The sequence below is a fragment of the Condylura cristata genome, unplaced genomic scaffold, assembly GCF_000260355.1.
Source record: "Condylura cristata isolate star-nosed mole 26May11 unplaced genomic scaffold, ConCri1.0 scaffold00005, whole genome shotgun sequence".
Taxonomy (NCBI): domain Eukaryota; kingdom Metazoa; phylum Chordata; class Mammalia; order Eulipotyphla; family Talpidae; genus Condylura; species Condylura cristata.
Genome location: NW_004567106.1, coordinates 8646382 through 8673456, shown reverse-complemented (window position 1 = coordinate 8673456; position 27075 = coordinate 8646382). Strand labels below are relative to the sequence as shown.

Below are 27075 nucleotides of genomic sequence, written 5' to 3'. Positions count from 1 at the left end.
TTTTCTTAAAAAGAAAAAAAAAAAGGAATAAGGACACCTGCAGAAGAAATTGTTTGATATGTTTGTCTGATAGTATTCATTTGAATGAGATCAAAAACTATTCATGTATAACAAATGTATATCTACAAATGAAGCACAGGAACCCAGGAGAATTAATAGTGGTCATGAGGAATGCATACTCATACTGGTTCTTATTTCTGTTGTAAAAACAAATCTAGCTTTAGGTCAATTGAAAACCTTCCTGTTTTCCAGTTTATTCCAGATAGAAATTTGTTGACTAGGAATTAGAACAAAAGTCCTGCTAGAATGCTTGCTTAAAAAGGTCTCACAGGGGCCCTCCCTGGTGGCGCAGCGGGTTAAAGCACAGCACTGAGAATCTAAAGCCGCTTCCTCATGAGTTCAATTCCCGCCTGCCCCGGAGGTGACCACATGGCGTGGCAGACCTCTCCTGACCCGCCCGCTGCTCCCCTCAGCAGTGTATTTCGTTGATCTGCCTGTTCTGCACTCCACTCTGTCTCTGGTGAATTCTCCCACCCTCCACATCTCTGGCCTGTATCCCAGTTCTGTATGCACAAATAAAATAAAATCTTTAAAAAAAAAAAGGTCTCACAGGGATTACAATTGAGATGGAAAAAGGCACAAAATGATGTAAAAATAAACTATCATAGTATTTTTAAAAATTAAAAAATAATTGGGTGATTAAAAAAAAAAAAAAAGGCTGAGAGCCCTCCCTGGTGGTGCAGCGGGTTAAAGCACAGCACTAAGAAGCTAAAGCCACTTCAGCATGAGTTTGATGCCCGCCCCACAGGTGACCCACATGGCACGGCAGACCTCTCCTGACCCACCTGCTGCTCCCCTCAGCAGTGTACTTCACCAGTCGGCCTGTTCTGCTCCCCACTCTGTCTCTGGTGAAGCCTCTCACCGTCCCTACACCTCTGGCTGTACCCCAGTTCTGTATGCATAAATAAATAAACCTTTAAAAAAGAAAGTCTTAAGTAACTGTGCCTCTTAAGAACCAATATTGTAAGGATGAGGATACAACACTGGGGAGGACAACCAGATAATTAATGGTAGTAGATAAAAAACTTCAGGGAAAGAGAGAAAAGCAGGAAGAGTAACGGGCAAGAAGAAATTGCCCTAGTATCTGAAAGTGCTCTTTCTCATAACATTCTAGTCTTTTCCTTAATTGCTAGTAAAGAGAAATTAAACAGTAGAATTAAGGTTGATAAGCACTTTTGAAAAAAACATTTTTCTGCATGCCTATAGAGGAAATTACATTATGTATACACACTGATAAATATACCAAAACAAAATACCTAGCCTAGTGAAAGATATCTGAACTAAAAAGATACAAAGAAATACAAACACTACCCCTCATTATGTGTGTGAGAAGTATGTGATGTTTTGTTTCTTCTCCAATCCTTTTAGCTTTTAATATTTTCCCATATATTTACTATGCTGTTTAGAACCTCCAGAGTGTTCGACAGGACCAATAGTAAAATCTATAAACATTTATTGAATATTTATTATGTGTTAGGAATTGTTCTAAGCATAAGGGATACATCAGCATTAAAGAAAACAAAAATTCTTGCTGAAAAACTAGACCCATGAAGATATTTTCCTTTTAATCTTTACCAGACAATAATCAACAGTTTGGTGTAGCTGTGATATCAATGTATCATTATTAGTCTAAGAGCTAATCATTAGCAAGGAGACAATTTTTGCCCCACTTTAATTTATATAATTTAGGTCTTCATTAAGGAATTATCCTCATGAAAGGGGTGTTAGTACTCATTATTTTTATAAACTAGAACAAACAAGTAAAATTAGATGCATTTTTTGGTTTTAAAACTCTTATATATCTCTCTTATGATTATTTTAAAAATGTCTTTTAAAAGCAAATATACCAGAACCTGAATTCTGTATAATCACTGTATCCTGTATATCATAAAGACCTAACCGATGCTCAGTCCATTTTAGAATTGAAAATTTAGCATCCAGAAGTTACTTCATGACTCTTGCATTTTGAATCCAATGTCCACTATTTACCAGTGAGATGATTTCTCCCAAAACTGAACTTCCTCTTCATTAGGCACTCTGTTCAATTTTCTCAAAAATCTTTGGAAATTCTGTCACACAACAACTGGGTAGCATGTGCATCTTGCTCTTTTGATTCTAGGTCTAAGATTCCTTTTAGGGTCTACCCACTTTCTCCAGGACTGTAGATCAAGTGACAGTACTATAATACCACAAAACTGTGTTCACCTACTAACAGTTAAGACTGCATTTCAGAGGAGCAGATCAGTTAAATCAGGTTGAAAAATCTAATCAGGGGTTAAATGCTGACTGCACTCTGGACTTTATAGAGAATTCAAAACAGTACCAGAATGAGCTAGTGGAGATTCATTTAAAGGCATTAACTTCCACTAATGAACTGACTTAAGCATGTAAAGCTACTTTACAGTAAGTATCCCATATGACTTGTAACTTACTTTCTTTGAGAGCTCTACTCAATTGCTCCATCTTTTCTTTGGCTGTTTTAAGAAGGCGTTGTTCTAGCTAGAGGAACGGAAATAAATAATTTGAATCACCTTATTCATAACAGTTAAATTCAGCTCATTTGAAATTATTTGGGACATACCTCATAGCTATGCTCGTGGTTCTTAAATCTTGTATAATAGTGCATAAATCTGTCAAGTTCCTGAAATCGTTTATGTTTCTTCTCAGCCTATAAAAAGTCCATAAATAGTGCTTATAAATAAACTACAAGATACTAAAATTGTTTTCCTCTTAACTGTTATTAATAGGCAATAGTGCATATTGCCTATTGATATTTTTGAGAAAAATAATCTTGATTTGTTGATTATTTTGAGAAAGATAACCAGTACATTGTAAAGTTTCTTGGAACAGAATCTTAACATTTGTCTTCTCTGTGACAAACCACTGAATCCACAATCCCTCATCTAAGGGAAAGATGCCTCTCAAGCACTGTAACTATCAGATATTCAGTATTTCCATCCATCCTTCTCACAACAGTCAGCAGACTAAGAAGATTATTTTATGTTATATCATAATACTGTATTGTTGATATTATGTGAAAATTGTTTTTAAGCTATGATTGACAAGATGGAATATACAACACTTTTGCCACTTTAAACCAATGTAATAACTATTTCTTAGTGTAAGCTCTCAAGCTTACAGAGCTATCTGGTTTAAATTAAATGTCACCCTAATGTATATTCAACTCAGTGCCTCACTGCAATAAAGACAAAAAAGAAATGCAAAATTCTTCTAACAGAATTAAATGGCTTAGTCATAGGTTTTGGTTTGAACATTTTACCTCCACAGTCATTTCCTTGGATTGCTCCTCCACATGTTGAATGACTTCATAGCGAGTACATCTGTAATAACCTCCTGTGGAAGAACTATGTTTTTTCCACTCTTCTAGGCAAATCCAACAAAAGTCATACTTGCACTTCAAAAGAAAACATACATGTAAACAAACCCCTGTGTGAATATGCAAATTATTTTCCAATTTCTAGTGAATCAATTTTTAGAGATTAAACAATCCTGCCTGTGACCAGAACAAATCTTTCAGACATGTCCTCTTTTTACAGTTTCCTATGGAGACCTTATGTGCACTCTGTTTCTTAAAGTTAATGCTTATAAGGTTAAAGTAAAACATAAACATTAAACCCTAATATTATAAAATAATTTCTAGGGTTCTAAAGATAGCAATTCTTTCAAATGATAAAAATATATCTAAAGACAGCAATTCTTTCAAATGATAAAAATAAATAATGACAAATGTTTCATTTTTCAAGTGCACTATAATTTACATTGGTGTATAAATCTCCACTAGACTATTTGAAAACTTCTGAAGACTTTAATAAACTGATTTTGAAAAAGGGAATAAGCTTAAAAGGTCTCTAAGTGGAACAGTTGACATATAAACTGTATCTCATTTTTAGAAAATTTTACTTAATTACAATAATTATCAAAGTAAAAAAACATGAACATTCTCATGTGAAAATACAGGTTTTGTTTTTTTTAAAAATGTTTGTGGGTTTTGAGTCAGCATGATGTTCTCATTCCAAGTTTTTTTTTTCTGTTATTTTTATAGTTTGCTTTTGTTTAAAAAACATTTACATCTTGACATCTTTTAGATATTTGGTTTTATCTGGCTATGTATTATAAAGTATAAATTCAGCTTTTTTAAAAACTGATTTCCCAGTTATTACCACTTATTGATAGTACATGTTTCCCCACTGGTTGGAGAACCCAGATATCTAAAGATCTGATAAATTTCCATGCATGTGTTTATTTTCTGGGTTTCATTTCTATTTTCATCAATCTGTAGATTTATGTGCCTTTACCATACTGTTTTAATTACTGAGTCACTAAAATATGGCTTACTATTTGACAAGGTTAGTTTCTCTTGTGTTCTTGTATACAGATTCCCTAGCTAATAATTATATATATATTTTTGCTATATAAAGGTGATTTCCCTTTATATTTATGTTTCCTACCTATTCTTACTTTGTTTTTTATACAAACTTTTGAATTACCTTAATTAAATGCAGAAACAAAAGCCATTGGTAATTTTGTTATAATCTTTCTATTAAGAATTTATTATTTTATTTTGTCACCTTTTGTGCCGTATAGATGGAGGGTTTAAATTTTTCTTCATATTATTTTTTTTACATTTTGTTTCCTTCTACATAAATGAGGTATTTTTGAGGGGTATATATTCCACACATGAAGGATATTACTGTCTGCGTATTAATTTTGTACTCTACTACAGCACAAAATTTTTGTTTGTGAAAAGTCTGTTGTTCGTAGTGGGTTTTCTATGCATATAATCATTCTTTCTACAAACTACCACTATTTCTAATTTTTTACATCTCCAGTTTTTTTCTATTGTCTTATTATATTGAGTGGTAAATAATTACAATCCAGTATTAGTAACATTTTTGATAGAGCACATCTTATCTTGTTCTTGATTTTAGTGAGGGAACCACAAATTTCCCTAAATGTCATGTTAATCTTTGAATTGAAATACATTTATCTTTAGCATACTAAGGAAGTTACCCTCTATTCCAGCTTCTGTGTCTTATAAAGAATGGTTGTTGATTTTCTTTTCAAATGCCTTTTTAGCATCTCTATATAAAATCCCTATGGTTTTTTCTTTGAATCTGCTAATGAAATGAAGTATAGCAACAGCTTTTAAAATATCAAATTATTCTTTTTTTTGGAATGAACCTACATGGCTAGTTTAATTTTTCAGATAACAATTTTTTTAGTTGAGATAATTGTTGATCATCTACTCTTTCAATGTACTTTGCTGAATTATGTTTGCTAATTCTGTGGGTTCTCCCCACTCCTTCTCCACTCTCCATCTTATTTAGGACAGTAAGATTGTTCTACACTTTTGTTTTTAAAATCTTGTCAAAGGCTAGCTATTTAGTTTATAATGATTATTTGAAAGTTGTTTTGTTAATACCCAGGTACACTTGAAAACACAGAAGTTACAGATTTGATAGAGTTCTATTGTGAAATGGTAAAAAATAACTGCAGTAAGGTGGGGAAGATAATGAAAACCTTCCTTCCATAGAGATAGGTTCACATGGCTATCTCTTCTGGGGTTAAGTTTTAACACAATCAATTTTCTTAGAAAATCAACCCATTTAAATCCAAATTGAAACTCTGATATGAAACAGATATGCTGAAACCTGTTTTTTACTTAAGAGTTGAGCAGTTATCTCTTATTATCATTTTGATTTGCTTTGCTTATTATTTCCCTTACTATTTATATTAATAAAAGAACTCCCTTACTCCTACTTTTTTCTTATGTAAGCTTAGTAGTTTGTTTTATTGTTTCTTCAGAAAACCATATTTTAGATTTATTTATAGTTGTATTGTTTTACAGTTAACTCTGATTTCTGATTAAAAAACACTCACCAAGTTTTCATCTTACCTAACTTTATTAATTTCTATTTTCTCTTATTATGATCAGAGAATGTGGAATCTACTTCCTATTTTCTGAACTATTCATGAAATTGATGATCAAGAATGACTGTTTTGTGAATGTCCCATGGGTACTTGAAAAGGATTCATATTTTCACCATACAGAATTTGAATATATCGCAATCAAGTATACTGCAGTAATTACACTGACTTCTATATATTTACTAATTTTTGTCTATCTTACATGTCATGGACAGAGAACCAAGTTAACATCTCTATGCCATGTAGCCTTTAAAAAAATAAATTGTGAGCCTGTAAGTGAAGTAAGTCAAAATGAAAAAAAGATAAACAACAGATGGTTTCACTTATAGTGGAATACAGAAAAACCAAACAAAGGGTCAGACAAAGATAAACCTTGAAAATGGACCATAGATATGAAGTATGCATAAGGGAAGAGGGAAGGGTCAAAGTAGGGTAGGGATTGGGGTGAGTGGAAGGTGCAGGTAGTGGGGGGAAGAGAGCACAAGGAATATGGTGACGGACTATGCGTGCTATGGTGGTGGGAGGACTATGGTGACCAACCTGGAAGGAGAAATCATGTATTGTCCAAAATTTAAATTAAAAGAACAAAAAATGTTGTGCTACTATCAGCAAAATAAATAAATAAATAAATAAAACAACTGTGAGCTTGTTTTAAAGTTATGACACTGTGTAAGTTGTTTCATTGCCTGGTACAAGCAAACTTTGTGCCTGATTTGATACAATTACAGTTTAATACTTCTTTATTATCTCTCAAAATTAACGGCAAAACTTTTGTAAAGCAGTCTAATTAACTTTTATGATAAGAAAAACAATAAAGACGTTAATAGCTTTTAGTTATAGCATAGCTTTATACCAATGAAAATTACTACGAAGTGATTTAAAATACCTAAGAATGCAAAATTTAAATAATTACCTGAAAGTTATCTAAAAAGGAAATCAATAGGATGAAGAAGGTTTTTACGATGAATGAACTTATTTTATAGGATCAAATCTGTCATTTTAAGAAAAATTTAATAATTTTACTCCATAAAGAAAAAACTACATACTGAATCATAACACTGAGATAATAAAAGTATATTATAATTTAGACATTGTATTAGAACATGGATTCAATACATGGGAAATGTTGTTCTACTACCTTCCCTTCACATTAAAAAAAAGCTCTCTAAAAGTGTAAAATTTTTCTGTAGCAAATTTATAACTTTCCAGATGTGCACTTTTTCTTTTGTTCAATGAGAATACTTCAGATAACATATTAGATAAGACTATAACATTTACACATCATGTAAGTAAAAAATTTTTTTAATGCCAACAGGAGCTTAAAGCAAAATCTGTTTAAGATGAATTACCTTATATCAGTCTTGATAAATTCATGAACATATTTATTCACTCAATATATATATAAATCAAGTTTCTACTAGTGACTGGTGCTATGAAGGAGAAAAGGTAATAGTGGATCTCGTCTCTTTGTTTAGAAGACTAGATGCTCATTTTTTTGGTCAAACTATTTCTTTATATATTTATGTAGGGTATATAAGATTTTGTAAAAACCAACAAACAAAAAAACTAATATAGGTATTAGAGAAAAGACCCTAAATAAATGAAAAGAATTTTGGCCTGATCTGCTAGACTTCTGAAGATGTGCCCAGTACACTATAATGGGGTTTTCTTATCTCTTAGGAAAATCATTATTACTGTCTCACTAAGTAAATTAGTTTACATTTAAAGCAATATAGGCTTGTAAACAACATCTGGTAACTGCCATTATTATATTTTATAAATATTAAAACTGGGGTACAGCTAGAGGTGCAGTAGGGTAGAGGATTCACGGGGGAAGATTCATGGGAAGCACACTCAGCAGCAGGGGAGACAGGAGAGGTCCTGGCTGAGGAATGAACCTGTGCTGCAGGGGCTGCAGACAGTTTCAAAGTGCTGTGCTTTAACCCCCTGCAGCACCAGGGAGGGCCCTGCCATTATTTATTTATTTATTTTTAAAAGATTTATTTATTTAAACATACAGAACTGGGGTATAGGCCAGAGGTGCAGGGGCAGTGAGACATTTCACCAGAGACAGAGTAGGGGGCAGAACAGGCAGATCGATGAAGTACACTGTTGAGGGGAGCAGCGGGCGGGTCAGGGGAGATCTGCCGTACCATGTGGGTCACCTTCAGGTGGGTATCGAACTCATGCTGAAGTGGCTTTAGCATCTTAGTGCTGTGGTTTAACCTGCTGTGCCTCCAGGGAGGGCCCCCTGCCATTAATTTTTAAGTTAAAATAATGACCGTTATAAATATATAGATGGAACTTCCAATGTAAAAAACTGGAATCATTTTATCTTTGAAACAAAAGTGTTCATAAATATAAGAATGGATTAATAAAATGAGATTAAACTTCTTCCAGAATATTTGTTTTACTTATGAGAGTTTCTTTTCTATGCAACTAAGTCAGGAGAATAACCTTCTAAAAGTAATTACTTATATTAATTATTTTTCAGCCAAGTGACTCTTCATTCCCATTTTTATTTTCAATATAGCATGAATCATACAACTAATTAATGACTTCATTAGCAGACATAAAGTCTGTCCATTGTTTTGGGCACCTTTATTATACAAACACCTATATATAGAAACCAAGGTAAAGATTTGAACTTAGAGAGACTGCCCTGCCTGGGGCCTATCAGGCCAAGAGTCTAAGCTGTACTGTTCTAAAACCAGTTTTGCCAGAGATTTGAGCACTTTACCATTTTTTAGAATTTTACAATTTACATAGACACAAAACTCTCTCAGCATCCTCACGTGGAGATATAGCTATCAGGAAACAATGCAAGCATCTCCTGACTTTCTGGCCAAAACTATTGAATCTTTATTTTTTAAACATTCACTAGAAATATAAATTTTGTGATATAAGTCAATACTTGAGTTATTCAACAAAGAATGTAGAATGTAATCTCCTAGAGTAAGTATAACACCCAATAAAATTTTAATGTTTTATCATATTTCTTCTTTGGGTTAACAAAAATCAAGATTCCAACTGCAAAGCATGCAACCTTTTCATTAACTTCTTACCTTCGCACACTGCATATGGTTGCACCCTTCATTCTTCTGTATTGGAGACTTGCAGTTAGCACAAGGCTTGGAATTCGTTAACAACCAGAGGCAATTGGCAGCATCCTCATAAGCCTCACTTACACCCACAACTTTGGGATAGAAGGAAAAACACAAAAATAAGTAATTTAACGCACAAGTTCAAGGAGGAGATAAACCCTTAAGTTTTCTTTGTAGCCTAACTTTCAATCTTAATCATATATTTATTTCCTAATGGGTTCTACAGCAAAGTTTTAAAACTGCTTTATTCTCAATAGCATGACTGTCAGATAAGGAACTGTATTCAAAAGCTCTACTTATGAAACTGGATTTAAAGAATATTTATCCTTAAATTTGTGTCTAAAAAAACAGGGAAGAGAAAAATTGAAGTTAAAAAAAAAAAAAAGATTGTTCTCTGTATAAAATAACTACTGGATCAACGAATATTACAGAAAGATATGGGTATTTCATTCACTTTTTTAAAAGTTTATGTATACAGAACTGGGGTACAAGCCAGAGGCACAGGGGCCATGAGAGGATTCACCAGAGACAGAGCAGCGAGCAGAACAGGTGGAGCTACTGAAATACACTGCTAAGAGGAGCAGTAGACAAAACAGGAGAGGTCTGCGGCACCATATGGGTTAGTTCCTTGGCCAGCATACAACACATGCGACAGTGGCTGGTGGTAGCTTGATAATGCTGAAATTTTAACCCTTGTGTCACCAAGGAGGTCCAGAATGGTTAAACAGTAATTTCATAGCTACCAGAAACTCTTCCTCATAGTAAAAAACATATTATGCTGAGTATAAAAATCTTTTAAAGCCATGATTATTTCAGATAAATTAAAATCACACGTGACAAGTCTAAAGCTATACTTATAATTTCTCTCAAACAAGGTCATCTACCCAGACTCAGTCCAGAAAGAATATGATCTTGGACACCCTTCTCTTTCTCTTACCCACCGTGTCCCATTGATTCTACCTCTTTCTCTTTCACATCTGACCTCTCTCCATTCCATTTCTTACTACTTTAGTGAGGGTATACTCCCAGACAATTAAAACATAGAAAACCAGCCTCTGTATCTCAGATCCTTCTCTTGACCAACAGCATTAAACTGCCTATGGTGATCTTTTTAATCCCCACTGACCACAGATCACTATTAAGAATAAATGGTTCTAGTAAGAATATAGCACTTACTGTCTACCTTGCAAGTTTCTCTCACCCTAACTCCTCATCAACCTTACATCATCTTAAACTCAATTTATTCTATTGTAATTTGAGATCTGTAATCTCAATGAATACATGGCTTTAAAAAATTCTAAATTTTACATTTTATAAACTCCTTCTGCTCCATCTCCCAATGGAGAGAGTTAGGAGCTAGACTGAACCCAAACGCACAATAAAAAAATTTTTTTTAGCAAAAATGCCAGTAATTTAGTTCGTCTTGTTTTGTTTTCTAGCTATAAGAGTATGAGGAAGACTTATGTTTTCTTTCCTGAAAGAGATATCTGTAAATCACTTTTGAATCACTGAAAGTGGCTCAACAAATTAGGGCTCTGATTATCAATATATGTAGACTCTCAGAAGGGTGGGTTAAGGGTTAGCCCTATAGTCAAGAGCAGGACAAAAAGGCCAATCCCAAATACAAATCCCTATTGAGGAAAGGACAACAAAGGTTTGGGCTTACTCTTCCCTGGTAAGCCACTCTCTAAATCAACTAGTGGTTTGATGGAGCCTAGCAAAGGAGTCTTATCTGTTGCAAGGAACTCAGAGTGTGTATCCACTTAGGTATGGGTCCACAACAGAACAGCAGCTACTGCTGGAATGTAAAATGCTGGGTTTCAATTCTACATAGCAAAAGAGAAACAATAGCAGTAAGATTCCACTGTTGTTCCAAACCCACTTTGTAGAAGATGGTTTGATTAGGGTGTTAGTGGTGAGAATTCTGAGATAATTTGGTGGAGAATAGAATTTTAGAAGGAACTTGTTATACATTTGTGACTAGTAACTAAGCCAAGATGTGGAGGTAATGCCATTTAAAAGGGGCATTGCTATAAAGCTTAATCACAAAGTACAAAAATATCTAATTTTTGTTTAAAAGTAGTGGCTTTTCTCCTCCCTTCAGTGTCAGCATTATTTTTAGCTCAGAGTCTGTAACATATTCTCATGATCTTTATTGTTTATTGTTTTAGTAATAAAGCACAATGCCATTAAAACAAAGCAGCTGTGTGCCCTGCAACATAACAGTGTTTTTCTCCCTCTTGGAGAGAATGTTAGTTTCTAAATGCATTTTAGTGGGCTGCAAAATAAATCATGTTCAGAAATAACCAACTATTATTTCAATTAAAACTTGTGCTGGAAAATACCTTCACTTTCAGTTTTCTAAACATGCTCATTTCATATATCTGCCCTTGCTTTTAAAAACTACCTGCAATACCTTATCTTCCCCTTCAGTCTACCTGGTGACTCTTCTTTACCCTTACTGACTTCCAAACTCTTCCCCTTCACTTTAGTTATGTGTTTTACTACATCTTAATTTTTCCTTAATTATCTATGGTCTCTCTGTAAGGAATAATTACCTTTACTTAAGCAAGTATTAGAGTATCAGGCAACTGAAGATTCTAAGTGGGGTCAATAAGTTAGTAAAAAAAATTGTTTTTAAAGACTGATTCCACAGATTATGAGAATTCTACTCAATAAACATTCATTGAGTATGTACTAAAAAAATTGAGACTAAAAATTGGTCTCAGAATTTTATGTTAACTATCCTTTCACAGAAAATGTAATCATCCCTGCTCCTTACTCTGGTTAGACACACAGAGGCAGTTTGTAGTTCTTAAGAACAGTATTTGTATCTTTATATGGAATTCTTTCAACTGACTTCTGTACATTTTTTTTTTTTAAAGATTTATTTATTTGTACATACAGAACTGGGGTGCAGGCCAGAGGCTCAGGGGCGGTGAGAGGCTTCACCAGAGACAGAGTGGGGAGCAGAACAGGCAGATCAATGAAGTACACTGCTGAGGGGAGCAGCGGGCGGGTCAGGAGAGGTCTGCCACGCCATGTGGTCACCTCCGGGGCAGGCGGGAATTGAACTCATGCGGAAGTGGCTTTAGCTTTACAGTTGCAGTGCTTTAACCCGCTGCGCCACCAGGGAGGGCCCTCTGTACATTTTTTAATGTCCTTTCTCAATTAAGATTCTGTCATTCCAAATGAAACTGGGCATAAGGGAGAAAACTGTATCAAGAATCTACAAAATTAGTTGAAAATGCTTATGTCAATACATGTGACATGCAAATTCATACTTTTCTCTTTAGAAGTATTATTTTTGTGTATTTAATGATGATACTTTCTTGCTAATATTGTATATTAGTTTATTTACTTTAAGCCTCACCCTAAATTTGATACTTTGATGGTCATTTTAAATGTAAGTGGCTATTAGTAGTAGCAACACACTTCAGTGAGGAGCAAACACATCAGTACAAAGAGAAAACTCCTGTTCTTCTCAGCATCTGGGAACTCTGCACCTTGACTTTGGCTCCTCCAGTAGACCATTTCTCAGACATCCTTAGTCTCTTGTCTTCAATTTTCTAAATTTTACACACCTTTATAAATTAAAATTCTACCAGGATTCTTTGCGGGTAATCTTCAGTTTTTAGTGTGAAGTTAGCAGAAGTAATCACATATACATCATGTATACTGTCCTAGCTCTCCTATTTCTTTTCTCGCCTTATTATAAGGTTCATGACCCTGTGCAAGGGCATTTTGTCCAAGTACCACTGATAATCTGTATTTACCAGCCAGGTTATCTCCCTCTCCTTCCCTAATAAGAACTTATTCTAATTTACATTAATGTGAAAGAAAATGTTGTTATAAGACACGTCAGGGGATAAGCAATTACTGCAAAGCAGATACATTTATTTGTTAAAATATGAGAAGTTCTACTGGGGAGGTTAATTTAAACATATTCTGTTTAGGCCTGAGTCACTAAATCCAATCTAAGTGTAGTTAACTTTCACGTTTTTATCAGTAGCGAGAATTATTTATAGAAGGCTCAGTAAAACTAGTTACTGACATGGTACTAATATAAGTAAATCTACAGGTCTACATAATAGCAATAAGTTAATTTGTCTGATCTTCTAGTGGAAATTTCTAGGGAAATAAGAAGATTCTACTTACTGCAGATTACATATAGTTACCCTAGTAAGTACAGAAAAGCTAGTTGGCTTACTTTAGAATAGAAGAGAAGGGTTGTAGGAGGGTGGCTTAAGTGTGAACCTTATTTATCATTTATCTTATGCTGGGAAACAAATCTTAGAAAGATGTGCCCTACCTATGATTCACCCTTGTAAAAATATTGTGATCTCTAAAAGGACATAGCTTAGAGAGATGATGTAATTAAACAGGAGAGCTCTAGCATTAACAAACTTGAAAAATGAAAAAAATCTAAGAAATATGACATTATAGTTTGAATACTATAAGAAAATAGATAGTATAATTATCTAAAATTCCTCTTACGTTCTTCTGGTTTCATTTCTGTTATTTTTTGTAGCCAATTTTTCCATGTTTGGCAGTCACACGGCTCATGTGCTTCACCAAGGCACTCCCTAAAGAGGACAACATAGAAAAGATAATTTAAAGATATTCTTCATCAATATCAAGGTAGGAAAATAGGTGAGATATACTCTTCCAGTTTTAAAGTTGAGGAACCTGGAGTACAATGACAAGAGATGAAAAACGTTTCTGAAGCTTGATTTTCACCAGGTTTGTTTTCTTTTTCTTACTCAATACATTCATTTTACTTACTATTTAAAGCCCCAAATAAATTAATATTTGTAATTTAGTTTTATATGCTTTAAAAACTCTAAAATATTTTTATCAAACAGCTTCTGCCTCATTAATACTTTAAAATCTTATCTCAAACTGTGGTTCTCCTGGCTAGCAGGAAGGCATTACTCAGGAGTTTGTCATAAAGAAGAACAGGCCTCTAGAGAGCTACTTAATAGAATCTGCATTTTATCAAAATCACACATAACTCTTCAACATTTCAGAGTTTGAAAAGTACTATTTTACATCATGCTCTTGTTATTGTTACCTCAAATCTCCAAGTTAACAACTACGGGAATTAAATTTATTCTTGAGGTTGATGAATCCTAATTTTCAGTTTCACTGGAATTTGGCAAATTTTGAATTAAAAAATTCACAAAATATATCAACTTATCATTTGTAACTTAGTTTTGTATTCTTTTTATAGTTATATAAAAGTCAAATATTAAAAAGGACCTAAAATGACTGGTTGTTGGTGGATGATAACTGGATATTTATTGGTTGAAGAGAATAGGTACTCCTGAAAACTGTACAAGTTGTAAAATGATGTTAGCTCAATATAAAGGAAAAAAGGCACCTTTGGATTTGCTTTGTTTAGTTAAACATACTGCTATATTATGTAGCACAAAGGTAATCTGTAGTTAGTTACAAAGTATCATTATGGGAGGGAATTGATCTGTAGATAACATCATTATCAATATCATTTTCAACAAAGATTTTTTATTCGCTAAGTTAAGAAGGCACATCAACTGATCTGGCCGCTTACCAATAAGATAACATTTCACTCTATTCAGAATATATCAATTCTATTTCATACCCACTAGGATGGTTATTATTTAAAGAAAAAGAAAAAAACAAGTGTTGAGGGACATGATAAAATTGGAACACTTATGCATTGAAGGCAGGAATATAAAATGCAGCTGCTATGAAAGACACTTTGCTGATTCCTTAGAAAGTTTATCATACACTCTAACAATTACAATCCTAGATGCATATCTAAAAGAATTGAAAGCAAGGACTTGAACTTTTCTATAATGTTCCTGATATTATTCACATTAGCCAAAGGATGGATAAAACCCAAGCGTCACTGACAGAAAAATGGATAAACAAAATATGGTGTACACATAAAATGGAAGATTACCCACAAAAAATAGTGAAATTTTCATACCTGTTACAACATGGATGAATACGGAAGACATTATGTGAAAGGACACAAAAGGACAAATATGGTATAACTCCACTTATACTAAATTCCCAGAACAGAGAAATTCTTAGAGACAGTAATAGAATGATGGTTCCCAGCAGCTGGGGAGTAAGGGGGTGGTGGGGAGGGCAGATGGATGGGAGTTTCTGCTTAATAGCTACAGAATTCCTGATGGAGATAAAAAAAAAAGTCTGCAAATGGATAGGAGTTACGCTTGTACAACACTGAATGTATTCAATGTCACCAAATGGTACACTTAAAAAAAAATAGTTTATAAAACAAACGTGCCAATTACCTTGAAAGAGTAATTTAGTTTTCTTCAAATTTCTTATTCATCACCAAATATGACATTTGGGAATACTTTTCCATGACTGTGATTTTAAAGAGCTCCTTAGTGGTAACTTAATAGTCATTAAAAAAAATATTTGCTTGATTAAAAATGGAAGTAGATTCATGTTAGCACTTATTAAAATGAACTCGCTTTTAAATATATATAAGGGATAACTGAGATAACACAATTTTATATAAGGGATAGCTGAGATAACTGTTAATTTTAACTTGGCACATACACTAGCATACATTAAGGAAATATGCCACAGATCTAGGAACAGTGTTTCCATATGATGCTTGAGAATACATGTGGAAAAACATATATTTCTCACGACTCATTTTATAGAAAACTTAAGGTGTGAAAAAACTTATATAATAACTATTATATAATAACTAAAAGAAAACAAAGTCAGCAAAATAAATTACTTCCACTAAAGTAATTATTAAGTTCTCTCCCCTACCCCCAGAGATTTAACAACATATTACTTTATTTATAATTGAATCAATAGCAGTATGATTGGCTCTGTCTGATGTCATAACATTTTCTGACAAAATGAAAAAATGTTTTTTTCTCATGGAGAAAAAAACAGCCCAATGTTTTCAAATAGAGTCTGAAAAAATAAATGCCAGGTCCTCCCTGGTGGCACAGCGAGTTAAAGCACAGCACTAAGAAGCAAAAGCCACTTCCTCATGAGTTCAATCCCCCCCGCCCCCTGGAGGTGATCCATATGGCGTGGCAGACCTCTCCTGACCCGCTCCCCTCAGCATTGTACTTCATCTATTTGCCTGTTCTGCTCCCCGCTGTGTATGTGTGTTGAATCCTCTCACTGTCCCTGCACCTCTGGCCTGTACCCCAGTTCTGTACACATAAATAAATCTTTAAAAAAAAATAAATGCCATTTCTTCAAAAGGACATGACTGCTTATGCAACTACATAATTGCTTAGTTCCCTGAGGTTGTGTTGCTTTAGACATCAATAGAAGTTTTCTTTTCAAGAATCTCAAAAGAACACAGGTACTTCCCTAGGTCATAACCCAATCAGATCACTTTTGGGTGTTAAAACTGGTTGGCACAGTTTCTACTAGTTTCCGATGCAATGCTAAGCATGGTTATAAAAAGAAGAAGCTTATAAATAAAGGAGAAGCTAGAGCAAGGTCTAAAACATAGAGAGCTAGAGATTGCAATTTAAAAATATTAACTATCTTTGAAAAATAAAAAGCCAACCCAGAAAATATGTTGAAATCTTCCAAGATCTAACAATGCTACCAGACATAATAGGTGATTGATAACCTGGCTCATGCCATGTATAGGGACAGATACTATTCTGATATAACTGACACTGGAAAGTTCCACAGATAGAGAATGCTAAATTCCTGAAAGATGTTTTAATAAAGACACCAGTGACTAGAAATAATTATTCAAACATGTAATTAAGACTACATTTAACAATGTCATTTGTTAACAAATGAATGGAAATGGGAATTTTGACATACAGCCAATTTAGACACTAACAGAGTGGGTTCCTACAGGGAAAAGTATCCAGGAAAAAAAAAAAAAAAAAAAAAAAAAAAAATATATATATATATATATATATAAAGAAAAAAAAGTGTCTAACTTAAAATTCTTAACCCTTTCCAAATATGGTAAGTTTACTAATAAATATCTTGAGATGGTTCTTCCCTTTACGTTATTAAGTACTATCATTGTCAGTAACAAATAACTGCAAAGGGTTCTGGGAAAGGAAATTACTCAAGTTTCATTATTTGATGGAAAATCCTATAGAGAGTTGGAAATTTCTGTTCACAGACACTTTAGGACTTTATTAATGACCAATCTTAAATGAATATGAGAAATTCTCATTTTATGGTTCTTCTCTTTAGTCGACTTTCTCTCTTAAAAAATCAATTGAAAATAACAGTTTTAAGATTTAAAAAAATTGAGTATACCAGGAATGTTTGTATTACCTTATGGTACTCATTTAGTCCACTCTTTGAAACTGCTATTATTTACCCCTATTTTGCATGCACAGAGAGGCTAAGAAATCTGCCAAAGATCACAAAGCTAGCAAGAGGATAAGGTAAGATTTGAAGGCACATAATTTGATTTTGGAAACAGCATGCTTTATGTTTTGTATCAAATACAAAAACTCCTGCTGTCTTACTGTATTATCATTTAAAAAAAGGTAAAAGTTTATCATCAAGCAAGTTAGAAGCAGCGGTAAATTCGGAATGCAAGCCCTCTACCTCCAGATTAAAGTTAATTTTACACTCTGCTAAAACTTTATTATTTAAATTACCAAGTAGTATTTACTTAGATGGGTATGTTACTTTGTACAGAGTAGACATATTTCAACAGGGTCTTATAACTGATTTGTACTAAATAAATGACCTCATGCTTTCATTTTTGGACTGATGAAAAGCTGGGGCATGTTCTGCTAGTTGGCAAGACTCTGCTACTTAAACAACTGAATACTGCTAGTCTGGAAAAATCTTTTTTTCTGAAGCCAGAGCCATTAAGGTAAGGGTTTGAGACTCAACTATTAGGTCCACAAACAAGAACAACTTCATTTACTTTGCCCAGAGGGCTCGAAAGGAGTTCCTTTGCCTGTAAAATCTGTGGAGGTGAAATGCTTTTCCTCAATTAAAATTCATGATCCTAACAACGGAGCAGATACGAAGTCTTTATTGTAGATACTAGGGAAAACAGAATGAATTGATGGTAATTTTAATACAAAAACATTCACTTTCAAGATTGTTCCAAATACACAAGTCTGCACACTATACTCTGATTCATTAGAAACCTAAATATACTAGAAGCCTGATTTCTCACCAGGTGCGTCACTATGAGTCAAAACTTCCTCTTAGGGTTCAAATTTATTTCATGATAGTGATACTGAATTTCAGTAAATAATGCTCCACAGCTGGATAATATTAAAAAAAAACCCACCCAAGTATTATTTTTTAGAATAATACTGCCAATCAATTTCAGTGAATAACTTCAAAATATGTTTGACTACCTATGGATTTAGAAGAGATGAATCCCAAGTAATCTCAATTTCAGTGAATAACTTCAAAATAATGTTTGACTACCTATGGATTTAGAAGAGATGAAATCCCAAGTAATCTCTCTATTCCCAGTGGAGATATTGGTGAATCACGGGAGCATGGGCTATCTGGAGTGATGGAGAGAAATGACCACTATACCAGTTAAAATTTGAGTTCTTAAAGATTAGGATTTTGGTGGCCAAGTATTTTTGACAACAAATCTTTAAAGAGTTGCCTCAGAAAAGAGACACTGCGTCAGTTCAGTAGGCGAGAAATGACATAGCACCTTCTACTTATTAAAGAAAAACAGAGAGGTCAGTGATTAAACAAGCACTCATCCAGGTTTTGTACACTGTCTAAAGATAACTTTATCAAGATCAGAAAAACTGCAATCATACAGGTTAGGGGGAGAAAGCACTAAAGTTCAGTTACTAAGGGCACAGATCTGGTTGGTAAACAAGTTACCATAGAAAAAGCTACCCTGTGGTGGGAAGGGAAATGCCTACTCCCACTATCTCTCCAAACAAGGAATACATTCAGTTACATGGAGACAGACATCCTTGGGGACTGCTCTCAACAATTTCTATCATATGCAGTTCTTAAAAAGTAAAAAATATTATTGCCATTCTTGTGAGTTTTATAATATTTTTTTAGAGAGCATTTATAAGCTTTGGGGGGAAACAAAGAAGCAAACCCAGAATCACATGCCTTTATTTTGTAAAACTCTTTTGCAAAGCTGCCTTTTGCATGAAGCAGATTTTGCTTCTTTTGAAATACTAGATAAGGGCAGCAGAGTTTTTAAAATTTCTGACTATAATCCATGTTTTCATACTATATGAATACAGTAAAAAGCTAAGAAAATAAAAAGATTTCAAGGTAATGCCTACAGAGGCAGACACTAAAAATCTAGACTACACATATATCATCTATACACACACACCCAACCCTACAGCTTAACATTATCAAAAATGAAAGGTATCACAAGGGTAAGCAGAAGAACTTAAATCTTAGTTTTTCCTTCACTGAAAGCTATTCTTATTTCATATAAGTCACCTTTTCTTTTTCTTCTTAAAAAATATTTATATATTTATGCATATAGAACTGAGGTACAGGGGTGGTGAGAGGATTCACCAGAGCGGGGAGCAGAACAGGCAGATTGAAGAAGTACACTGCTGAGGGGAGCAGCAAGGGAGGCAGGGGCTGTCTGCTGTGCTATGTGGGTCACCTCCCCAGTCAGGGATTGAACTCATGCTGAAGGGGTGGCAGACAGCTGCGTAGTGCTGCACTTTAACCTGTTGCACCACCAGGAAGGGTCCAAGTCACCATTTCTTTTCCAGAATTGCCACCAAATGTGACCTCAAATCCATGTGGCCAGCCACTGATGCCCTAAATTAGGATAAAATTTAAAGTAGGGCCTGTGATCTTAGTATTTAGTCTCCAATGAATCTTAAATATAACCAGCTGATATTTTAGGGTGTGAGAAAAAAGCTAATATATTTCTGCAAACATTGGTCTAGAAATATATAGCTTATAGCACCATATATGTTTATAGACATATATAACTCTACATGCATTGGTAGTTTTTCTATTAGTTTTCTTTTATTCAGTCCAACCAAGCTTAATACTTACAATACAGAAAGAGAAGTGGGGAAGGAACACAAGAAAGTAAAGTCTAATCTATAGTACAAACTAGTAAAAGCTAGACAGACCACAGAAACCATTGACAATGCCAATCACAGGTTCTTCTTTGCCTTTCAAAATTTTATTATTCTTAGATCTTAGCAAATATTAACCTTTGTCTTCTAATCACTGGACTAATCTATGTTTTCCATTTTGTTGCCTTTTCACCAAACCTTTGAATCAGTCTTTTTTTTTTTTTTAAAGATTTATTTATTTATGCTTACAGAACTGGGGTACAGGCCAGAGGTGTAGTGGGTGAGGGTTTACCAAAGACAGAGTGGGGAGCAAAACAGGCAGATCTGCTGAAACACAATGCTGAGGGGAGTAGTGAGCAGGTCACTATTATAGGTGGAGAGGTCTGCCACGCCATGTGGGTCAGCTCCCTGGCTAGGGATAGAACTCATGCTGCAGTGGCTTCAGAGAGCTTCATAATGCAGTGCTTTAACCTGTTGTGGCACCAGGGAGGGCTCTGAATTGGTCTTTTTTTAACCAGGAGTCTTTTATATGCGCCAGATAACTGAGAACATTATTTACATGGTAATTTTTCTCAATTATCCCAATGATACGTATATCAAAAGCCATTCTAGAGTCTTTGGGTGTATGCAACGAGTACATGAAGACACTGAGCTTAGATTTCTCAAGAAATTCTACAATAATGCTAAATAAAAAGGAAACTTTTATTTTGTCACTTTAATGTTCGCAGTTACTTTACTACATAAAAATAGTTTCTAAATTCACCTAAGGAACATTCATTTACCAACATTTAAGCTCATATGTATTAACTCCTCATTTCTGTAGCTAGATACGTATCTATTTTGGTACGCTGGGGAGGTGGAATTTAGAACCGACCGGCAAATAGTAAATAATATATAACTAAAACTTAGGAAGTTGCCTTTCAAATGTTTTGAAATTTTTCTTAAGCCATGTAGACATAATACACACACGCACATACATATATCTATTTTGTTAGCTGAGCCTTATTTAATTATGAAAACTGCACACATCATTTTCCTTTCATTAAGCACTATATTCAAACAACAACACACTGGAGTCTATTGAGTTTTTTCTGTAAAGAGTGGAGAGTAAGTGTTTTGGGCTTTGCAGGCCACTGGGTCTCTATTATAACTACTTACTGCTGTTATAACCTGAATGTAGACAATAAATTGGCATTAATGGGTGTGGCTGTGTTCCAACAAAATTTTATGTTCAAAAATTGGTATAGAAAATTGTTGGCTGACACCTGACCTAGAGTTTAATGTTATATATGGTTGCCAGTTCAAGAAATATTTTTAGCTAATGATAAAGGTAAGATAAAGCCCTTCCAAGGAAGGGCTGGAAATAAATATGTTTTTTACTATCCAGCAGTACTACAAATTGATTTTGATTTCTTTTAAGTATTTAAGTAAGGAGTAGAGTTTTACACCCACCTAAAGTGTATTTATATGTGATTAATCTGGAAATGATCAAAAAAGCAGAACAAGTATTACTTCATTTTCTGATCTTGTAATTAAAAATAATTATCATTTATCTACTGTGAATAAAGTAGAAAGCTGACATCAGACAAACACATAGTCAAATGACCACACAGTTACATATCTACTCAAACTTATTAAAACACCTGGGCATTTTTGTTTTTCTTTTAGCACTAGTCCAAAATCTACTAAAAAATCTTATTTGTTGGGGCCGAAAATGAAAATTTAGAAAAGCTGTCTTAGTGATTCTAGGATTCTAGTTACGAGTGGAGGTTCCTTAGACTACTGAAAATGGAGCTTCCATATGACCCAGCAATTCTACTCTTAGGAATCTACCCAAAGGACATGAAAACATTAATTCAAAAGGATACTGCACCCCTATGTTTACTGCAGCATTATTTAAATAGGGAAGATATGGAAACAACACAAATGCCCAAAAACAGATGACTGGTTCAAGAAGATGTGGTATATACACAATAGAGTATTATTCATTTGCAGCAACCTGGATGGAACTGGAAGGGATTATGTTTGGTGAGATAAATCAGAAGGAAAAAAGAAAAAAACTGATGGCTTCACATACAGGAGGAATGTAGGGGGACCAAATAAGGGATCAGGAAAAAAATAATTAAATAAATTTAAAAACAAAATTAACAGGCAATTTTTAATCAAAGATACTCTGTAGGGGAGGAGAGGGAAGAATAATCAAAACAGGGGAGGGAAGAACACGAAGGACAATAGTTATGGTGCACAGCTAAACTGGTGGTGGTAATTTCACCGGGGCTATCCCTGAGAGGAGAAAGCATGCACTGTACAAAAAAGAAGAATGATGAAAATAAAATAATGATTTTGAAAAAGGAGTCACTGCTGGATATTTTAAGAAAAAAAGTTAAATTCTAAACATATTCTAATCTGTGGCCAGCAATTAGGTGTTAAAAGTTTAAATGCATGGGCTCTGGAATTAAATAAAAGCTGGATTCTAACCCCATTTCTGCCAATTCCAAGTAGCATAACACTAGGTAAATTTTTGTGCCTGAGCTTTCTTATCTATAAAATGAGTAAGAATAATAGCATACAACTCAGAGCATTGTTGGGAGAACTCAATATATAAAATTATTTGGCATAGTGCCTTGCACACATGAAATACCCAATGAATGTGAACTATTAGCACTCAATGTGCATTTTTTAAATTAAAAGAATGACAACAATAATATAATATAGAACAAACTCAAGGAAACAATCTCTTTAAAAACTGTCTGCACTTACCAGCAGAAGAGGTGTCCTTTTCCACAATCCACAGCAGGTGCTCTGAGCAAGGGGAAACTGAGTGTATCAGAACCAGATGTATTTGACCCTTGTTTTGTTAGTCTAACTGCTCTTTCACAGCCTCGAGTAGGACACCATTTAATGGCAGGATTATTTTCAACAAAGGCCTATTTAAACAACACAGTAAAACACAATAGAAAACATTTAAACTTTAAATTCTAATATACAATATACCTCTATGTCAATTTACTTCAAAGTAAAAACAGTGAAATAAAAAAGATGTAGTTAGTCTCAAGAAATACTTGAAACATTAATGGAAAACTGAGCAAGAAGGGAAAAGATTGGCAATTACTTAGTAATGATAGTTTTTAAATTTATGTTTTAACAAAGTATAAAAGCACACAAAAAATGAGCAACTTGAAAATGTTTTTTCATACAATGTGAGGCTATTAGATGAAAAATAATTATAAATAAAACTTATGATTATTAATTGGATCAGAACAGTAGATTTCTAAATGGCATCCTAAAAATATTTATGTTAAAGAAAGATCTATTTAAGTGCATCTACTAGGGCTTACACTACAAAATAGTTTTGCAAGGCAATGAAGATGCAACTATTACAATTACACATACACACACACAGAATAACTTGTATATCCTTCTGGATTATTCCTGAATGAAAATAAAGCTAAAAAAATTTTTCTATCTACATGTAGTTAATTTTTTAAAAGATTTATTTATTTATACATATAAAACTGGTCACAGGCCAAAGGTGTGGGGGGGGGGTAAGAGGATTCACCAGTGGGGAGCAGAACAGGCAGATTGACAATACACTGCTCAGGGGAGCAGTGGGCAGGTCAGGAGTGGTCTGCCATGCCATGTGGGACACCTCCCTGGCTGGTGATTGAACTTGTGCTGCAGTGGCTGTGGAAAGCACTGTAGTGTTGTGTAGTGCTGTGCTTTAACATGTTGTGCCACTAGAGAAGGCCCTTTTTATATGTAGTTATTACTTAAAAAAAAAAAAAAATCCATACAGGCCCTCCCTGGTGGCTCAGCGGGTTAAAGCACAGCACTGAGAATCTAAAAGCCGCTTCCCCATGAATTTGATTCCCGCCTGCCCTGGAGGTGACCACATGGTGCGGCAGACCTCTCCTGACCCACCCGCTGCTCCCCTCAGCAGTGTACTTCATTGATCTGCCTGTTCTGCTCCCCACTCTGTCTCTGGTGAAGCCTCTCATGGCTCCTGAGCCTCTGGCCTGTACCCCAGTTATGTATGCACAAATAAACAAATCTTTAAAAAAAAATCTATACATCTCCAAATTGATCCTCTTTATTGGTAAATATTTACCAGTATTTATTTATTTATATTTAGGAGTATATAAATTACGTCTTTTGGAAAACATCAAAGAGATAATTTGAACAGTACAAAGTTCATTTATTTTGAACAGTATCTTATCAATAAAAGTGTAACAGGCAAACTATAAATAGTTCTGGTATAAGACTTTATACCTTTTCATTTTAATTTCCTTTCATGATGATAAAATAATGCTTTAGCTTAAGACATTCATTAAGTTTAAATTCAGCAAGTTAAGTTCACATTCAGTAAGTTTTTTTTTTAATAATCTTTTTTTTTTTTAAAGATTTATTTATTTATTCGTATAGAACTGGGGTACAGGCCAGAGATGCGGAGGGTGAGAGGATTCACCAGAGATATAACGGGGAGCAGAACAGGCAGATCAAGGAAGTACACTGCTGAGGGGAGCAGAGGGCGGGTCAGGAGAGGTCTGCCTCGCCATGTGGATCTCTTCCGGGGCGGGCGGGATCGAACTCTTGCGGAAGTGGCTTAAACTTCTCAGTGCTGTGCTTTAACCCGCTGCGCCACCAGGGAGGGTCCCACATTCAGTAAGTTTTATGCTTTCAAAAATACAACAAAAAATTAAATAGAACCTGTTATATAGGTTTAATGAAATTAAAATTTTGTAAATTAGACTGATTAACTGGTAGTATACCTTAATATCAAACTGTAGGTATCGTTTGTCCATCTCCTTAGAAACTATACTTTCTATGATATCCACAGGTACAAGCTGGAAGCAGTCATATGCAGGGCAGAAAATGTTGTGAGCTTCACCTTCTTGAATTTTCAAGTTCAAAAACCTATTAAAGTTATTAAATGATAGAAAAATCCCCACAAGAACATAATTAATTTACATATAATTTTTTTCTATGAATCACACCACCTGAACCTTACTTTACTGGTACTTGATTTGACAAGAACTACTGAGGAGTAAGGAGAATCCTAGGTAGGCTGGTAACGTACCATGGAAAAACATAATTAGATCTTTCAAATTTAAACCCTTCTATGCCTAGTCTGTGATAAGTAGAGCAGATGGTTCCTGTGATAGAAATTTGGTGAGGCAGATCAAGGAAATTTTAAACACAGTAAGTAAATCCCTGGCTCATTTTTCACATATAATCCAAGATTAACAGTAGCAAACTTGGTAGAACCCAAGCAATACTCCCTACTATAATACAGTTAACAATTTTCCACTAAATCAAGCACTATACCTATAGAAGATTTTCTGCTTCCATAGAAGTAGGTGAAACTTTGCTATGGTATATAGCTGTGAACTCTGACTTCACAATTAGTTCAGCTGTGGTGAGTGCACAGATCTGACTCTACCTCAACAGACTCAGAATAGAGTCTAGTACCTACATATTTCAAAAAAGTATTATTATTTTACCCCTCCAAATAAAATCTTGCCTTACATACCAATGTGGAAAACAGACATAGAAAATGGAGTCGATGAAATCAGAGGGACAGAAAGATCAGTGGTTTCCTATGGACTAGACAGTTTGATGGTAGGAGGGTAAACGGTAGCAAAATGAGATGAATTGCAAGGAGAAATGAGGAAACTTTTGGAATTGATGGATCAACCCATTATCTTGATATGGTAATGGCTTCATGAATGTATTGTATACATATGCCAAAACTTATAAAATTATTTATTTTAAATTTGTGGTTTATTAAATAACAATTATGCACTAACAAAGTTGTTTAAAAAATAAACATAAAAATTCACTCATATGCAACACAATGTTCTCTAGCTCTCTACTCTGGTACCCAGTACATACACCATAGAAAATAATAGTTTATAAACTTCTTATTTTTCAGACTTAAGACTTCTTAAATACTAAAGACATGCTTCACATAGGTCAGAAGATATATGTGTCTCACAGATAGTATGATATATTGCTCAGTATGTTGTTTCAATTTTGTCTATACACCACTATCAAAAAGTATAACAGAGCAAAGTAGATAGATTGTGTGTAATATAAATCTTGACAAGATAATGGGAAGGAGAAAAGAGATAAACATGGGAAGCAAAACAAAAGTTCCATTTGTAATATGTGCCCAAGCATGCTTAACAGAGGCGTCCAACTTTGAATTGATTAAAAAAAAAAAAAGTAAATATCCATATAGATTTTCAAGGCCATTTGTCAGAAAAAGCATTAAGGCAAAAGCATTTGTCAGAAAAAGCATTAAGGCAAATGCTTGAAAATTCCAGGAGTATTAAGAAACTGATTCTTGATATTTAATTGTAGGCATAAAATTTACATTAGATACATTATAATTTGATATATTTAATAGTTATTTATTTATACCTGCTTTGTTCCCAAAAGTATCTTACATAAAGCTAACTACACTATGAAATTAAATAAATTTGCTAAATCAATAGATGAGAAGATGTCAAAATAAGAAAATTAAATTCTGCCTCAGTAAAATGTCATAAATTTCAATGTAATTCTGAAATCAACATAAAGAATTCATCATCATTAAATATGGGAAGCAAGAGACCTGAATAACAAATCAGAATACCAATGCTATCATAAAATAATACTGAGTTGCTCAGAATACTCACGATTCCCAACATCCTCTACAAAAGTCATGTCCACAGGGCATATCCACTGGGTCTTCAAACACAGAAATACTGCACATACAAATGTCACACTGAAGATGAAAGAGCAATGGCTTAAAGTCATACTTTGGAGAAAGACAATCTACTGGTTATTACTTTAAGTCAAAAGTACTAACAGAAAATTACGTGTTTTAAAGTTATAAGGGAAGTTAAAATTAATGTGCTCTCCTTTGATTGAATAAATAA

The 27075-nt window shown here is 34.1% G+C and overlaps 1 protein-coding gene across 4 annotated transcripts in view; it reads right to left on the bottom strand.

Annotated features, from left to right (window-relative positions):
• Positions 1-27075, bottom strand: part of ANKIB1 (ankyrin repeat and IBR domain containing 1) — a 117664-nt gene that overhangs the window by 13852 nt on the left and 76737 nt on the right. For all 4 annotated transcript variants that reach the window (XM_012720952.1, XM_012720953.1, XM_004676677.2 and 1 more), the window contains 8 exons: positions 26833-26921; positions 24922-25066; positions 22913-23079; positions 13611-13699; positions 9075-9205; positions 3341-3475; positions 2642-2728; positions 2493-2559 (listed from right to left, as the gene is read on the bottom strand). In XM_012720952.1, coding sequence (XP_012576406.1) covers positions 2493-2559; positions 2642-2728; positions 3341-3475; positions 9075-9205; positions 13611-13699; positions 22913-23079; positions 24922-25066; positions 26833-26921 — 910 coding nt within the window. The remainder of the gene's footprint in view (positions 1-2492; positions 2560-2641; positions 2729-3340; positions 3476-9074; positions 9206-13610; positions 13700-22912; positions 23080-24921; positions 25067-26832; positions 26922-27075) is intronic.